The sequence below is a fragment of the Lactuca sativa genome, chromosome 4, assembly GCF_002870075.4.
Source record: "Lactuca sativa cultivar Salinas chromosome 4, Lsat_Salinas_v11, whole genome shotgun sequence".
In the NCBI taxonomy this organism is placed as follows: Eukaryota; Viridiplantae; Streptophyta; class Magnoliopsida; order Asterales; family Asteraceae; genus Lactuca; species Lactuca sativa.
Window position 1 is genome coordinate 335,027,978 of NC_056626.2, and position 18,625 is coordinate 335,046,602.

Below are 18,625 nucleotides of genomic sequence, written 5' to 3' on the forward strand. Positions count from 1 at the left end.
GATATCTACTATAAAAAAAGAATTTAAATTTATTTTATGTTTTATTTTTATTTATTTTTACTCATATAAATTAACAACATATGGAATTTATTTATTATCCTTTTAATCTTGATACTTGTTTTGATCTATTAATAAGAAAAAAAAAAAAAAAAAGATACCAAATTGTTTATAGTACTGTCACACATAAATGAAATAAAAAAAAATAGTTTAAAAATAGATTAAATTCGCCATTTAAAAAGAAAATAAATAAAATTAAATGGTAACAATAAAAGAAGGATTTGCAAAAATATATTTTTAGTTTTATATCATTTTTTCTTTTGTTTGGCGGGGTGACTGATAAAGTTGTAACCCTCCTTTGACCTAATCGAGCCTCATCGATCACTCTGGTGACTGCTGCCATATTTCTCCGAAGCTAAAAACCCTTCTCCGGTGGTCGCCTCCTTTAACACTCAGCCATCACGCAGGTTAGCCATCTGCCCTTACATTCGCACACAACTAGTTCTGAATCCATTTCAACCCGAAGTTTTCAAAACAAGTTCATCTTTCCCCCTTTTTTCCTCATTTGATTGTTGGTAGCTTGTTCTTTGTGAAATTCATTCGTAAACTAGGGCACCGACCGAAAGTGCTCACAAAATCTTATTTCACTTGCTTATAGTAGATTCCTGTCCAATTTTAAGGCATTTTCCGTGTTTTAAGAAAATTTCCCTCTGTTATTTGATTCGAAGGTGTATATTCGTAAACTAAGGCACCGGCTGAAAGTGTTATTTGATTCGAGGTGGTTCTCAAGTTTTAAAAACACATACCTGCGTTGTTTGCTTCAAATGACTTTAAATCTAGCAAAAATACCAACTAGAGTTTGGCTTCTGATTTCAAAAGGGTCGAGTTTCATTTGTAGTGTTCATATGGATTTCATGCTTATTTGACAGAAAAATTGCTAATTGTATAAAGTTCCATAGAGGTATAATCTAATCTAGAATGTGTATCAACAAAGAATTACTATGAACTTCAACATTTGGCTAAAAGTACATGCATTTGTGTAAACGCATGTGTAAGTATGTGGGGTTTATGAGCTCATATAATGTGGCTTACTGTTTTGTTGGATTATTTTTCTGTTATGCTCAGTTTGATTAGCAGAAGATATGATCAAAAGGAGGTTTTACAAGCAAGAACATGGGGATAAAGATGTCCCTTCAGATTCTTCATCATCTTCAGAATCTGAACTGGATGCAGAAGCATCAGTAGATACAGATGAAGAAGAAGAAGAAAATAATGACAACATGGTCATGGAATCAAGAAAGAAAGACCATCATTCCTCCTCATCTTCTGGTATATTATTATTACATTTCACTTGATGATTTTGTAAATCATCAAATTAATTTCTTACAAAATCTTGTTTTTTAGGATATGAAAGCGAAGATGGGTCAGCAGATGAAGCTACCCTTGACTCTTCAGGTTGAGTTATTTGTACTTAGTTTATATAATTATATTTCAACTGTTACAAAGTTTGTTCCTTTATTCAATTCTTTTGAATTATATGACAGGTTTACTCACAAATGATGATGTCATTAGCTGCCCACTGTCTTCTGAAAACAATTTAGATATGAATAACACACACAATATCAACAAAGAGGCAATCAAAAGTGATCTTCTTGATTGTGTCTTGAAAAGTAAATCGGTTTTCAAGTGCAAGTTATGCCCAAGAATCGTTTGTCTAACAGAAGAAACATTAAAGGCTCATCTCCAATCCAAGGTTTATAAAATATAAACAACTTGAGTTTTGTTTTTTTTTTTAAAAATCAATTTATGCAAGAAAATGTTTTAAATCTTTTAGTTATTAATGTAGAGGCATAGTCGATCTGTGAAACTATTGAAGGAAGGAAGGCTTAAGATGATGCTAGATAGTGATGGAGAAATAGAAGGAGAAACTCATCAAGAAAGACATGCTGCAACTTTAGCTCTTGCAATGGTTTGTAATTTGTTATTTGTTATGTGATTATTGCGAATATTGTTTTGATATGTGGGTCCCATTTGGGTTTTCTTTTATAGAAAGTTGACAAATTTTGAATTATGGTATAGTCAAAGAAGAATGAAGGACAAGATTTGAAGAAAAATAAAGGGAGACAGAGACAGAGGAAGAGATTAAAGAAGGTAAATTACTTTGTTTTATTTCTTATGAATTATGATTTTGGAAATTAAAAGTTAAGCAAAATTGGTTGTTATTTTTGGGTGTAGAAGGAGACTGACGATTTGGTGCCTGCAAAAACAAAAAAATCGGCTAAAAAGAGGCGTAAAAGTGATGTTTGAAGAGAGTGGAATGAAATGAGTTTTTTTTTGTGGAAGTTGAGGATAGTTTACAGAAGAAAAAAAAAATACAATGTTGGTTTTGTTTTTTTCTAATGTTTGTTGGTTTTCGGTTTTGCTAATCGAAATATAATCCATTAAATTTTATGTATCATGTTGCTTTTGGTTCTAACAATGAGAAGTGAAACTGGTTTGTTTTGTTAAATTTATACACCTTTTGCATATATATATATATATATATATATATATATATATATATATATATATATATATATATATATATATATATATATATATATAGACCTAACAAACATGTTGAGTCAGGTTTGCTATGTATTGAAATAGTAAATAGGTTGAGAGAGTTTAACCATAATTGATCTGTTTACTTATCATGTCAACCAGTTTATTTTCGTGTCTTATTGAAATATGACGTGTGATATGAATGGGGTGTTTGGGATTGCATTTGAAAAGTGCTTATTTGCTGTTTGGCAACTCAAAAGCACTTTTTAAAATAGTTTTTTCATAAGGTTCAATAAGCGTTTTTTAATAAAAATGTAAAATGTGGCTTTTTGAAACAGCTTATGGCTTTTCAACTAAAATAACTTCAAAAAACAATTTTTAAGCCAAACACTTTTTAACTTATTGATTTTTTTCACTATAAAAGCTTATCCAAACACTTTAAAAAACTTTTTTTTACCACCACTGTAAGCAAATAAACACTTTTATCTAAAAGCATTTTTCTAGTTCAAAAAGCACTCCCAAACACCCCCGAAGTAGAAACAATAAACAATAAACATATTAAAAGAGTGTAAAGGGAAAGGAAAAAAAAAGTAGTAGTTGGGAGATGGAATGGCTAAAATAAACAATAAACATATTAAAAGAGTGTAAAGGGAAAGGGAAAAAAAAGTAGTAGTTGGGAGATGGAATGGCTAAATCCATAGTAGGTTTAGAAGGTAAAATGGAAATAGGAGTTTGGGAGTCGGAGGGTGGGATCTTGAGGAGAAGGGAGTGGTCGATGTGACTTTGTAGTTTGAGAGAAAAAAAAAAAATTAAAAATGAAGTATTAACCTATAAGATAAGTCATTTGCACCTTACACATTAAACTATGACCCCCAAAAAAAATTTACATATAGTTTTAATTTTGGATCTTTCTAGTTTACACAGAGATTACAAAAAAGCTTTTATATAAATAAACGGATCACTTTCGAGTCATATTTGAATTGAAATTCCCAATCATAATTTTACATCTTTAGTTTTTGTGTTGTGTTTAGTCAAGCCGTTTAATTAAAACGAGTTGAAATATTTTAACAAAACTCGTTTATTTCGTTATGGGTTAATGTGTCGTGTCAGTTTTTGCCATTTAATATTTCAAGTTAATCTTGATAAAGGTTTAGAAGCATGGAAAAATGCTCAAATACATAATAAAAAAATAATCATAAAATATTATATATGTTAGGCAATATTAAAATACCAATCAAACTTTAATGGCCATAATTACAAATAAGCATTCATGAGCATTTTTTTTCTTCAGTTTTATTTAATGGCAAATGTATTAAAACACTAACAAGACACTAGAAAAAATATACAATAAAAAACATTATAAGTTATAAGTAATGTAAGAAAAACTATAAGAAGAATATTGATAGAAGATCTATGTTTAATCCAGTTAAACGCAACTAATTGAATATCATCCGTCGCCTTCAAGGAAGAACATCTCTTGTTGAAAACCAAGACATTACGAGAATTCCAAATAGTCCACACCACCGAATACAATAGAGCCAACCTTAGGTGTCTCATTTTCTTACTTTGGATTGAGGCCTTCAAGATAGTAAGAAACTCCTCTATATTGGCAGGGTCCGATGAAAGAATGTCACACCACCCAGTAACAAGTTAAGAACAATTCCTCTAATCACCAAGTTGATAGAGACCATAATCTTGTTGAAGATCAACTGCCAAACAAAACAATTGATCTTGACCGGCACCCAGTTAACCCATTTAAAACCACGCAACAAGCGAACATCTTCCAAATTTTAAATCATTAAAAGCCGCAATGAACGGACTGAAAAAATCCTCGAGGCATCCGTCCGCGATTGCCATGTATATGCAGCAATTGGCAAATTGAAAGTAGCAACAAGCATTTCCAAAATTTCTAGCTGCAATGCCTCCATTCCTCTTCTCAGATTTCTTTGCCACATCCCTTAAAAGCAGTCACCTGATCACCGAAAAACCTCTTCGAAACCTTGCTATTTTTGTTTACCTCAAGCTTATATAACTTTGGAAAAGAATATTTTAAAATAACATCACCACACTACCCATCTTTTTAAAAGTGGGTATGTTTTCCGTTTCCTAAAATCCTAAAAAACAAGTCATCAAGAGATAAATCTCATTCTCCAAGATCTTATTTGGTAAATAGATAACCAAGTGCCTAGGATACTATATTTAGCAAAATAGGCTTCTTATCCATACATTTTGTATTGTTTAGAGACTTAATACAAGAAGCCTAAAGCGAGCTAGATTCAACTTTTAAATGCCACCACCATTTTGCAAGGAGAGCAATGTTTAAAGAACTAAGACTTCCAACACCAAGACATCCTTTATGTTTAGGCTTTGTCACCAAATCCCAAGAAACCCAATGAATCTTCCTTTTATTGTCAACACCTCCCCATAGGAATTTCCTTCTAATTCCTTCCAGTATCTCAATAATCTTCTTGGGTGCTTTAATAAGAGAAAAAAATAAAGGGGAGGCTCCCCAAAACGGACTTAACCAGAGTGAGTCTACCACCAAACAAAAGGTTTTTACATTTCCACATGGACAACTTGGAGTTAAACTTATCCACAATCGACTTCCAATGCTTAGCAAGCTTCATGTTTTCACCAATACGGAGACCAAGGTAAGTCAAAGGAAACTCCACGCGCTCACAATGTAAAATGCTAGCAAGACGACTAATATCCAAACTATCCACCCTAATTCCAAACACCTTACTCTTGAGAAGATTGATTCTCAAACCGAATGCAAGATAGAAGCATCTAAAAATTCTATTTAAATTAATAAGATTGATCTTATACCATTCACCCACAAAGGTGACATCATCCACATACATGAGGTGTGACAAGTAAGGGCCATCATGAGGTAAAGAGATACCTTGAAAGATATGGCAATTGCAAGCTTCTTTTAGAGAGACACTATGACCTTCTATTGCAATGATGAAGAGAAAGGGTGAAAGAGGATCTCGTTGCCTCACACCCCTCTTAATAGGAAATTCATTTGTAGGGGGTTCATTAACAAGAATGGAAACTCTATTGGAAGAAAGACACCATTTTATCCAATTCCACAATTTACCTCCAAAATCCATTTGCTGCAAAATAGAATCCAAGTACATCTAATTGAGAGAGTCGTAGCGAAAATAGTCAAGAGATTTAACTAAGAGGACATGCATACTAGTTATAGCAATATTATTTAAAAAACAACAAAAGAAAGAACTACTCACCTCTTGATTGCTTGATTGTGATCTCATGACCGCCAGTTCGTTGCTATGGATGAAGGATCCAACGTAGCACCCCTCTACTGGAATTTGATCCACAACACAAAAAACAAAAGGAAGAAACCCAAACTAGGGTTTATACGAAAATATCAAACCCAAACTAGGGTTTAACCAATTAAACCATTGAATAACATTTGTTACAAAAATATCTTTGATGCGCGTGTACAGTCCGACTGAGCTCTTCTCATGAATAACCTACAAAATGTTTAATCCACAAATGTAAGCTTTATGCTTAGTGAATTCTCCAGTATACCACATATTCCATCATACATATAATGCTTCCACATACAAAGCTTTCGGCTATAGCCCCAACCTGCGAAATCCCTTATCAACATGCATAAAGCATACATAACAATCATATATAAAATAAGAGGTCTACTCCAACCCCGAGTGAGTGATATGGGCCAAATCATAGTCTCACAATCACGTATTTCCATATGCCAAATAATGGTATTCCTTGCCATTGTTAGGGGCCAAATACTAGTCTTTGATAAAAGTGTTAGAGGTCAAATCTTGGTCTTTCAAAAAATTCATAAAGTCATATGTAGCCAGGGATAAGATAGACACTTGAATAGATGTTCCACCCGAGAGTGAACAATCAGAAAAGAACACCGCAATAAGGCATTAGACCAAGAGTTCTCTGGCTATCCAACTTAAACTACATAGAACCCAATTTATCATTACCACATAATCATGTAACATAAACACATAACATATACTAGCATATTACATACCCTTGGCAACTAGCCCCCCTAGTTATCCTGCCATTAACCACTTCTCAATTAAGTCCTTCATTGGTCAGTCATACATAATCTTGATAACTAGCCTACCACAGTTATCCTAACCAAAAACAACTCCTAACAGTAACATACGATCGATAGGAAAGATCCTACCGGTATAATCATATCAAGACACCAAGTTTCCTACACTACACATGTATAACAAGGAGTTATCCTAGTCAACTAGCATACTTGTACTCTACCAGTACCCCTATCCTACCATGCAAATGATATACAATGGGATACATGGCATAGTGAGAAACTCACGATAACTGTAGAATTATAGAAACAAAACAACAATCTTACACCTTGCATTGATAAATCCTGCGAACCGACTAACACCAAAAAGAGATAATTCCTTAATCAACAATCCAAATCCTCCAAGTTTGACCCCAAGTCAAACTGGTTAAAAGTCAACGGTCAACCAAGTCAACAACCATAATGACATGGAAACCTCTTGGCCATGTCGTTTGCATGACATGACAAAATAGATGAAAGGCATGACATCGCCACGTCTTGGGCATGTCCAGACAAAAAATCGTGAAGTTGGACTACAGCATGTTGTGGTCATTCCTTGGCCACGTCGTGGTCACTCGCAGATTCTACAATTCTTCATTAAGGGCTTAATCCTTACAAATCAAGGCTCAAAACCTCAGATCTAATCCTTCTCATTGACTTAATGGATAAAGTTTCCAACTTTATCCATTATGACCTCACCCCAAAGCAAGATCTATAACCCTAAGTCCATTAAGCCCATAATATGTCTAAAATTTGCCGAAGAACACAAGATAGTCACAAACAGGACACTTTTCACATTTTCAAAAACCTAATGACCATTTTAGAGTTACAACAAGCTATGGAGTTCCTCAAACTCCATTAGCATCCATGGAAGGGACCAAAATCATCCAACATGAATTCAAACTAGAAACAAAAAAAACCTGAAGGTTAAGGTATGAACTTTATACCTTCAATAAGTCAGAAATCAGAAGAGGATGATGGATCCAAGCTAGCTCATTGCTTTCTTGCACCAATATGAACTTCCTTCCTTAAGCTTCACCAAAATCCAAGAACAAGCTCTTCAATCAAGCAAACAAGCTCTCAATCATGCATGGAGTCAAGGGTTTCAAAACTAAGAGACGGAGGTTGATGGGGAAGAGCTAATCCATGAATTAAGATGCTTAAATATGAAAGAAGCCCTAAAAATCATGGGCTTGGGCTACAATAGCCACCACGTCGTGGCTACTTGCCATGTTGTGGCATCCATCAGAACACACACACACACACATACACAGAAAAACAACAAGCCATGCCACGTCATGACATTCCATACACCACGTTGTGGGAAATTTTTTCCTTAAAATCCATACGTTTGACTCCTTTAGGTCACCAACTGATCCATTCTAAAAAATGGGTGTCATAGAGGCAGGGTATAGGCAAATTTTATGAGGGAAAAGGAAGCTCTAGGGTTTACCCTTAAGAGTCTAGCTATAGGCTGCAGATAGAATCCTAAAAGGATTCAAACTCTACGGTTAATCCTTATACGGTTCAAATTAACCATATCCCTATCCAGGAACAAATCAAAATTGTCCCCTATAGGCTCTCAAGAGGCTTCTGGAATATTCTAATTAATCCCTTTGATTAATTAGTATTCAAGCCCATTAATTAATTAAAACCCTTTAACTAATTACCAAAAAAAATTTCAATTAAATTTTTTTTGAACAACCAAATTTTCAATTAATATATTAATTCCTTAATAAATTAATAACTTATTTATCTCCATTTCCTTATGATATTTGGGTCATGAAGCCAACACAAAAGGACCTTGCTATTATTATAAATATTATTAAAACTATTAATGACATTTTACATTATTTCCAACAGTCTCCCACTTGGGCAAGTCATTAACTTTTCTGGATCAAAATATTTCACCAACAATCAATAGAAAGTAGTCATCCAATGCAAACACCAAAATCTGATTAGAATGTAGTCCTTAGACTAATGATCATCTTATTCCTTTGTTTTAGATATCTCTATGAACATGAACCATGAATATGGGTTAATCTCAATGTCCAAAATTTTGTTTTCCGATTAATGATTTCTGACATTACATCTGAATACTAAATCGAATGCACCAATTTAGTCAGGGCTGGGCCAAGCACTTTAGATATCATCACCAAATCATCGAAGTCCCATAAATATCACTTCCCATTTACAAAAAGGAACAAATAAACTTTAAAAACCTAGTTTTTGTCTACCTGTCTAATCATACATGGAAATACCCTTTATGACTACTAGTTACGAATAGCGTTGGAGCACACCAATGTATAATTGATTTTGCAAACAAAACCCCATATGTATCTTAGTTTGAAGAATAAAAGATATTGTCATCTTAGAATTACATATGACTAGATCCATGAATTAATATCTAAGCGCAAGGTTGTTCCAATACTTAAAACCTCTAATTTCAAGTACTCATGAAATATTAGTGCAATATCTATTGCAATACACATCAAGTACTCATGCAATATTAGCGCAATCTCTATTGCAATACCCAATGCACCTTGGTTAATCAACCAATACTCATGACAGTCTTAAATCACTCACCCACTTCCTTAAGTGTTTGACTGTGGACATTTATACATAATTAAACATTCTAGAAGTAAGGTACAGAACATGCAAAAGTGAAACATAATATTCGAATTTCATAGAAAAAATCTCTTTATTAAGACACTACGAAATAAACATCAAAACAGTTACAATTCATACTGTCATGTGTTTCATAATAATTCAAACTAACAAGTAAGTTGTTACATCAAATAACTATCTAGTCTCATACCAATGGTCCTCACATTACCATCATGTTTTTCTCTTGATTCTCCTTAGATGAAACCTTATTCACAATGATGTTTTCATCTTCCACCTTATGCCGAACGTAATGATACTTTCTCAGTGTGTGTCTCGAATTACCATGGTCCTTGGGCTTTTTAGTCAAGGTGATTGAACCCCATTATCAAAATAGATTTCTATAGGCTCTTTGCTGCTTGGCATAAATCCAAGACCACCGATGAAGTTCTTTAACCGTGTAGCCTCCTTTTCTGCTTCACATGCAACAATATACTCATACTTGCATGTCGAGTCTGCCACTATCTTCTATTTGGAACTTTTCCACATAACAACTCCTCTATTCAGCAAAACACATCCAACCTGACTGTGAACACAAGTTGTCCTTATCATAGTAGAAACTTGCATCTGAATATCCTATAACTCACAACTCTTCCCTACCACCATATACTAAGAACATATCCTTAGTTCCTTTTTAGATACTTGAGTATATTCTTCATAGCCATCCCATGACTATCACCATGATTCTCTTGATATCGACTCAGCATGCTCAAAGCATAAAAGATATCAGGTCTAGTACATGTCATGTCATACACGATCGATCCTATATCAAAAGTATATGGTAATCGACTCATCCTTTCTAGTTGTTCTTCAATTTTGAGAGATTGATCCTTTCTTAATCTTATACCATGCTTCCTGGGTAAATACCCTTTCTTAGAATCTTGTATGTTGAATCTTTTCAAAAGCTTATCTAAGTATTTACTTTGGATCAATCCTATTAGACATTTAGATGAATCTCTAAAGATTCTAATGCCTAGTACATAAGCTGCCTCTCGTAGGTCATTCATAGCAAAACATTTCCCAAGCTAATTTTTGACACTCTGTAAGGTTGAAATTTCATTTCTTATAAGAATTATTTCATCAACGTATAATACTAGGAAGACCATATTACTCATGATGACGTTAACATATACAAAAGACTCATCCTCACTTCTAAAAAAATCTAAGCTCTTTGACCTCAGGTTGTGCCATAAATATACCTTCCAAAACTTCACACTCCATTAGGATGTTTTGGACCAATGAAGCCCTCAGGTTGTTTCATGTACACATCATATACGATATTTCAAAGTCATAAATAGCATCTATGGTAAGTAATATTCTAATAAACTTTATCTTAGCTACTAGTGAAAAGGTTTCCTCACAATCAATTCCTTAAGTATGAATGTAACCCTTCATAACTAGCCATGATTTATATGTGTGCACATTCCCATCCATTTTTGTATTTTTCTTGGAGATCCACTTCCATCCAATAGTTTTAATTCCCGATGTAGGATCAACCAAATTCCAAAATTGGTTACCATACATGGATTAATTTCACTTTCCATACTCTCCTTCCATTTAGCAGCTTCGAAGCCCGTCATTTCTTTCTGATAGTTGGATGGTTCATCCATACCAATAAGTGTACGATCACTCATCAATACATCTACTTAAGTTTTTATATGGAAACCATAAAACTTAGGAGGGAGACGAAATCTACTGGATCTGAAAAGGGGAGGAGTTGGAACTATGTCATTTTGCTCAACATGTTGATCAACCTTTGTTTGATTGCTAGTTTTAACTGCATGGCCTTATTCATTTGACTCTTGAGTTTCTTCAAGATCAACTGGGATCCAACAAGCTTTTTTAGACATGGGTTCCCTATCAAGAAAGAAGCTTCTTCGAGCAACAAATACTTTGTTCTCAGAAGCATTTTAGAAAATATGTCCAAAAGTATTTTGAGGATACTCCACAAAGTAACACCTTTTCGATCTAGGTTCTAGTTTATCTCTCTCCTCGCGACACACTAAAACTTTGCAATGCCATATTTTCAAATATGCATGACTGTGAGGTTTCCCATTCCACATTTCAGATTGTGTCAATTCTACCTTCTTAGTTGCAAGGAGGCTTAATATATTAGCGGTTGTTTCTAAGGCGTAACCCAAGAAAGTTATTAGAAGTGCAACTGAAGTAATCATAGATCGAACCATATTTAGATTTCTTCTCTCAATAAAACCATTAAATTGTGGTGTTCTAAGTGGAATAAGTTATGGGACAATTCCATAATTCTTTAGATGATCGATGAACTCAAGACTCAAGTATTCTCCACCCCTATTGGATCGAAGCATCTTGATTTTCTTTTCTTGTTTGTTTTCAGCTTTCTTTTGGAACTCTTTGAACACTCAAAAGTTTCTGACATATACTTCATTAAGTAGATATAGTCATATATATTAAAATTATCATTAAAGGTCCCCAAAGTAACATGCACCCTTCCTTGTGGCGGATTTGAACGATCCATGTATGTCAGTGTGGATTAGGTCCAACAAAATCCTAAAATTGTTCATAGTCTCATGTGAAAGGCGCTTTTATCAGATTTCCAAGTAAGCAAGATCCGTATACATCATTCAACTACAGGCTAAACAATTCTAAGATCCTATCCTTTTGGAGCTTAGCAATACGTTTCTTGTTCACATGCCCAAGTTGACAATGCCACAAGCATGATTTGTATAACACCTATAAAAATTATGCCAAATTTAAACATTTTAAAACATTTCAAAAACCATTAAACATTACAATCTTGTTTTCATAATAGTATAATATCAGAGTATCCTAGAAACAAATTCATAAATGTGAGGAGCTGTACGATCACACCTTTGCCTTTCTGCTATCATCAGATGTACCTAAAAAAACCGAAACTATAAGCCCTAAGCTTAGTGAGTTCCCCCAATATACCCATACACACAACAATACACATATAATCACAAACAACATACTATGGGTCCAGTCAACCATCAGGCTGGAATACCCCAGGCCCTCAACCATCCGGTTGGAATGCCAACATACTATGGGTCCAGTCAACCACCAGGTTGGAATACCCCAGGCCCACAACCAACAAGTTAGAATGCCCACATACTACGAGTCTAATCATCCTATGGATGGAATACTCACGGCCCACAACCATCGGGTTGGAATGCCTAGGTTTGTTGGCTTACTCACAAAGCAGATAAGCCTCAACCATCACTCAAACATGTTCACATATAACAGATAATCACATAATAGTCTATAGACAGACAAAACGATCCAACGGAATACAACATAATAACATCCTGTCTACTAGGATACTGATCTAACATATCATAATAACATAATACCATCCTATCTACCAGGATACTGATCTAATAGATCATACTAGCATAACATATTAGGATAACAATCCAAAAGGGTCGACCTTGGTGCGTTCGACCCTTGAGTATAGTAAGGAAAACTCACCTTGCAAATGCCGACTGAAGAGATAAGCTCGAACTCTCGAATCACAACCATGGGCTTCACCACCTATATTCACCATGTAGTCATTCCTTAAATTTCCAATTTACCAAAATACCCCCAAAAGTCAAATAGGTCAACCCTTGGTCAAAAAAGTCAAAGGTCAAGGTCAACAGTCCGTGTTGACCCAACTCGTTGAGTGCAGCTCACTGACTCGTCGATTCCCTCCAGAACTTGAGAAGTCGTGAATCCCCTAGTTGACTCGTCGAGTTTATCTGCAACTCGTTGTGACAATAGTCTATTTCGGACCAAGTCAAAGTCAAACAAAGTCAACAAGTCAAACCTGACGACTCGATTATCCCTTGTATATTAGGGTTTGCATTGTGTAAGTACTAAACAACCCGCTATTTTAAAGAGAAAACTTCATTTGGAAAAATTAGTGTGTTTAATTTTCGTAGCCTTAACAATGCTAAACATCTAACCAAAGCAATAAAAAAACACTATTGCACACTCATCGGGAGTGTGTAGGACATTAAAACATGGCTTAATGGGGTTTATGGACCTTGCGTGGAGAAGTCGGACACTCAAAAATATCACAAACGAAACCTCTCTCAATCATATTCACTCTATCTTTTTTATTTTAAATCTCTCCCAAATCTCTCTCAAAATTTCCCGTAACTTTTTGTAGTCATTCGAGTAAACCCGACCCTTAATCGGGTCAAAAACGGCTTGAAACGAAGCAAAAACGCGAAAAACAGCCTTGAGGAGCCGAAACTCCTCTTAGAGGCCGAAGCCTCTTAGCAACCGAAACCCTAGAACCTAAGCCAAGAAGGAACTGAAACTACCCAAGAAGCCGAAGCTAAGAAGGAACCGAAACCGAGACCTGCTGAGACCGAAACCCGGAGCCGAGACCCTAGCAACTGAGACCGAGACCTGCCGAGAACCGAAACCGCTGGGAGTCGAACCTCGTCTCTTCCTTTTCCCGCATTCACACCTTCGGTTCTTTTCCCCTTCTCCTCTTGGTCTTTCTCTACTTTCGGTCCTATAGATAAACCAAACTTCGACCTCGGTTCTAAGCTCCTTAGGAGCCGAACCTTCGCAATTTTGGCCAGAAATTCGGATTTTTGCCATTTTTGCCCGATTTTCAATATTTTAACGCGGGATTTTCTCCAAAAATCATATTTTAACATATAAGACCCTAAATAATTATAATTTAAACGTATTTTTATGAAAATCTTTATTTAAGGAATAAAATGTAGTGGGTAAATAATTGAGGTGGAGTGTTGAATTTCCTTTAACTTATGACACAAGCAACCACCATACCCACTCCATGACTAACCCACACTCCTCCCCACCATCCCTAGTCACTTCATAGTCCTTTTCCCACTCAATTTCAGCCTCTCCCACGTTGTAAGAGCTAGAACACTCACCCTCATTTCTCACACTTCACTCATTTTCACTCATTCCTCCAATAGATCAAACCCCTTTTTCTCTCAACTCTCCTCTCTCAAGTTTGAGAATTTCAAGCACTTTCCAAGGCTTTTCTTCTTCATTTGGTAAGTATCATCGTCTTCCTTGTGATAATTACACTTCATTCTACTAAAATCATTGGTTGCTTACACAAACCCCATCAATATTGTGTTAGGTTCTTTAATCATCAAAGTAAACCTTCAAGTGTTCTTGAGTTGAACACTTCTCTTCTTCAACCTTCACCCACTGAAATCAATCAAGGTGAGTTCATACCCCCACCCTTTCATGTTTTCTCAAGTTTTAGGGGGTAATACATGTTAAATCACTAAGAACATAACTAAATCTTTCTAACAGCTTTCATCAGAAAAGTTTCACCCCATTCACGGACTGTTTTGGGAAACTTAAACATTTTGGTTTTCAAAAATATTTTAGGTGCATGTAGTTAAAGTTTTTAGCTTTAAAATTACTACTTGCACATCTCCATACGATGTTTCTACAATTTATGGTGATTTTTACAAAACTTCCTATCGTTTCAAAAACCAATCCGGACCAGTCTGTGATTATGGACTTGTTCACCCAAGTTAGAGGTCAATAAAAATCATGGGACAATTTATGAAAAAACTAGACTCATTTTCCAAACTCTCAAAATTTACGGATTTTGATTTGGACCTATGATGATTTTTCTGCAATTTTTCTAAGAATAGTAACAGAAAATGTTATCAACAGAAAAATGCTATCAATTTCATTTCACCTTGTAACATGTTGAGCAAGGTGTATATCTTTATATGATTATATTTTATTGCAATATATGATATTTTTGTCTTATTATATAGACATACGTCAGTTAACAAATGGATTTTTGCTAGATAAAACATAGAAATGACAATTTGTTATAATTAAGTACATCCGTTACATACAAACATTTGAATAAACTATGTTAAGTATAGTTTATGTACATTACTACTACTACCCTTGTTTTGATAAACTATAATAGGTATAGTTTATGATACATTACATAATACATACATTTCAAAAGGGTACATTTATACAAAAAGGAATTTTCATTACGTTACATGTAAATTCGTTAATGACTTTTTGAGACATTCGCTTCGCATTACTTATATGTCCCGTATTGTAACCAGAGTCTCCTGGAGGGAGAGCGTGATAGTTTTATATAGATCTAAATTGGGTTTGACAAACCCACACCTGAGCTACATGCAACAGCTAGACTGGCAGGTCTGAGGTGACAAATGTCATAACATTTCCGACGCCTGAAGAACGTTGTTTCAGGCCAACTAGGTCATAGTATGGTTATAATAACTCACGTTAAGTATTAAGAAACATATAATTTACGGGTATTTCATTGAAATCAAACGAGTTTACGTCAAGTTAAATTTGCCTTGTTTTACTTTAAGTATGACAAATTACTTCTACATTTCGGTCTTGGGATAGAAGACCTACATTACAGTTTTTAGAAAAATATGGGATTTTTCTGAAACAAACATTATATTTACAAGATAAGGTTTTCATGATTGCATACAAAAGCTTATGAAATCACCAACCTTTGTGTTGACACTTTTTCAAACAACTTGTATTCTCAGAAAATCACTAAACAGGAAATCAAGTGCATTTTGAGGATGGGACGTTAAGGCGTCAAACATTTCATATTTTGTCAACATATTGTAATTGATTTTGAAACATGTAACTCATACAATGATGTAACTCTTTCAATTACAAATATGTTGGTTGTGTTTACTTTCATCACTATTGTCATTGTTGTTATGATACTATACAGGAAGTCCTCCATCCCCAGACGTTTCCGCCATCCTTGGTTTGGGGGTGTGACAGATTGGTATCAGAGCACGGTTTATAGTGAATTAAGTATGTCAAACCACATAAGATATACAAACTATAAACACATTTGGGAATAAAAGTCTCTGATTTTAAACATTTTTCAATTGAATATACTTTTAGAAAATAAATAGTTTTCTTGTTAAAGTATACATACATACATTACATGCTCGCATAGTGTCATAACTAGGGAGAACATAAAGTAAAAGAAGAGGAGCTGAACACTACGAGTATGCCTTAGCATGTGTAATTAGTTGTGGGAATGATATAGCTTGATCAACTATATTTGTCCGAGAAGAGGAGATGAACACTACGAGTATGCTCATTACTACTCTCACATCTTCGTAGTATAAGTTTATGAGCATGCGTTGGTGCTACTCATTTGTGTGTAGGTCGACCCTGGGACTAAGTGCTTACGCTATTCAAAGGGTTTTTGTGCTGTCCAAACTATCTTTTGCATTGATGTAATGTAGACCCTCATGAGGTCAAACTTTCTCAAAACAATATGTACTAAAAAGCTATCTATGAATGTGGCATGTATTTTACTTCATTGGACGTTGACATGAGATTTTTACTATGTGGTAATAACAAACAATTTACAACTGATAACTCTAAAGTCTTAAGATGTATCTCACTGTTATGGGTAATTAATAAATGACTGGCCTAGAAATGATGAGTCCGCCTTAGGACCTGTTCCTTGTTTGGTTGTGGATTTGGGGCAGACTCATTAGAATCAACAGCTTATTTAAATTTCTTTTAGTTTCACATAAATGGGGCACATCGAGTGACTCTTAGGAGTGTATCAGACATGAAACAGAACACAGGACTCCGATCGAGTCACCACTATTTAATTCATAAAGTTTAACTGCATAAACTCTTTCTATGAATTACTTGCTAATGCAATAAATTCAGGATATAATACAAATGAGATAAAACAATTAGCACTGGACTTGTTATTACTATTGAAGTCTTACCAACTTGTCATTTTTTTTTAAAACTTATGATAGAACCATGCCACCAAGGAAAAGACCAAGACCTTCCGGTAACACAACACCGTCCCTTCCGCCACCACCTCCGGAGTTTGATCCTGTGATGTTTCAGGCTGTAGTAACAGCAGCCGTGGCGGCATCAATGTCGCAAATGGGTACAAATGGTTCCAGCGGTTCCGGATCCGGGGCTACTAACTTAAATCATGGGGATAGCACGGGGCGTAAGAAGGAGTGCTCTTACAAATACTTCACGAATGGCAAACCCGACCCTTTCAATAGATGCGGGGGCGCCATCGTGCTAGTACAATGGTTCGAGAGAACCGAGGCAGTCTTCCAAATATGTGCTTGTCCTGAAGCAAGCAAGGTCAAGTATGCGGCACTCACTTTCACCCGATACTTCTTACGTAAATTTGCAAACTTTACGTACGTAATGCAGTACTAAGCTCCTGAGGCGTACTTCTTACATAAAATTGCAAACTTTACGTACATGCAAGGTGATAATGGCCCAAATCAAGCTAAAGAAGAGGTTCTAGGCAAGAGGAATGCACTAGCATGATAAAGGCTGAAACTTTATAATTATACAGACCAAGATGAGCCTAGATCTGAAGTTGGAACTTCAGATCTGGGTTCATCACCTGAAATGAAACACCAATATGCTAAAAGGGCCCAAAAACTCAAATATAGAAGGATCTAGCCAGAAGGAGATCAAGGTAACAACTTGATACCTTCAAATGATGCTAAACTAGGGAAGACTTCAGATCCACAAACGTTTCTTGCCTCAAACTTCTTGATCTTCAAGTTCCTTGCAACTAGATCTTACTTCAAAACTTAACAACACACAAATATGGAGAGAAAACACGATTTAGGATTTTTGGGCTCAAAGGGGGCTGTAAGAGAGGCTAAGGGAGGCTAATGACCCTTTAAATAGTGTGCAAAGCCCCGGAAATTAGGGTTTCATCCTTCACTCCAACTCATCGAGTCATGCCTCCGACTCAGCGAGTTGGTCACTTAAACACGTGGCCAAAGACGTTCCTACTCGACGAGTCAGGGCATCCAACTCGTCGAGTAGACCTTCCAAATATGAAAAATAAATTTGTAAAGTTAATGCCTGAGAGTAAGGGTGTTACAATTCACCCCCACTTGAAGTAAAATTCGTCCTCGAAGTCCTCTGCGGCGAATAACTCTAGGTAGTGCTCCCGCATCTCAGCCTCCAGCTCCCAAGTCCACTCAGAGCCTCTTCGGTGCTCCCACTGTACCTTTACCAAAGGTATTCCTATTTCTACAGAACATTTACCTTCCTTTACAGAATGGCCGCGGGCCTCTCCACATACTGAGACGCTCATCGAGATGAATGTCATCCAATAATACTACCGCCTCTTCATCCATAATGCACTTTTGCAATTGTGAAACATGAAAAGTGTTGTGGATTTGACTGTGCTCCTCAGGAAGATCTAATCGGTAAGCTACCTTGCCAACCCTGTCAATGACCCTGAACAGCCTAATGTATCAGGGATCTAATTCCCCCTCTTCCTGAAGTAGATCACACCCTTTA

At 35.6% G+C, this 18,625-nt stretch overlaps 1 protein-coding gene across 1 annotated transcript; it reads left to right on the top strand.

Moving 5' to 3' along the window:
- Positions 1-305: 305 nt before the first annotated feature.
- LOC111917893 (uncharacterized) lies at positions 306-2,506 on the top strand. Its single transcript, XM_023913526.3, has 7 exons — positions 306-464; positions 1,123-1,326; positions 1,402-1,452; positions 1,542-1,750; positions 1,844-1,966; positions 2,077-2,148; positions 2,233-2,506. The coding sequence occupies exons 2-7, from the start codon at positions 1,140-1,142 to the stop codon at positions 2,302-2,304; spliced, it is 714 nt and encodes a 237-aa protein (XP_023769294.1). The 5' UTR covers positions 306-464; positions 1,123-1,139; the 3' UTR covers positions 2,305-2,506.
- The last annotated feature ends 16,119 nt before the right edge of the window (positions 2,507-18,625 follow it).

Bases quoted from the DNA above. Each gene is read 5' to 3' on its own strand.
- LOC111917893 (XM_023913526.3), top strand. From the start codon at position 1,140: ATGATCAAAAGGAGGTTTTACAAGCAAGAACATGGGGATAAAGATGTC. The intron at 1,327-1,401 runs GTATATTATTAT...CTTGTTTTTTAG, and splicing joins TCATTCCTCCTCATCTTCTG to GATATGAAAGCGAAGATGGG. The intron at 1,453-1,541 runs GTTGAGTTATTT...ATTATATGACAG, and splicing joins AGCTACCCTTGACTCTTCAG to GTTTACTCACAAATGATGAT.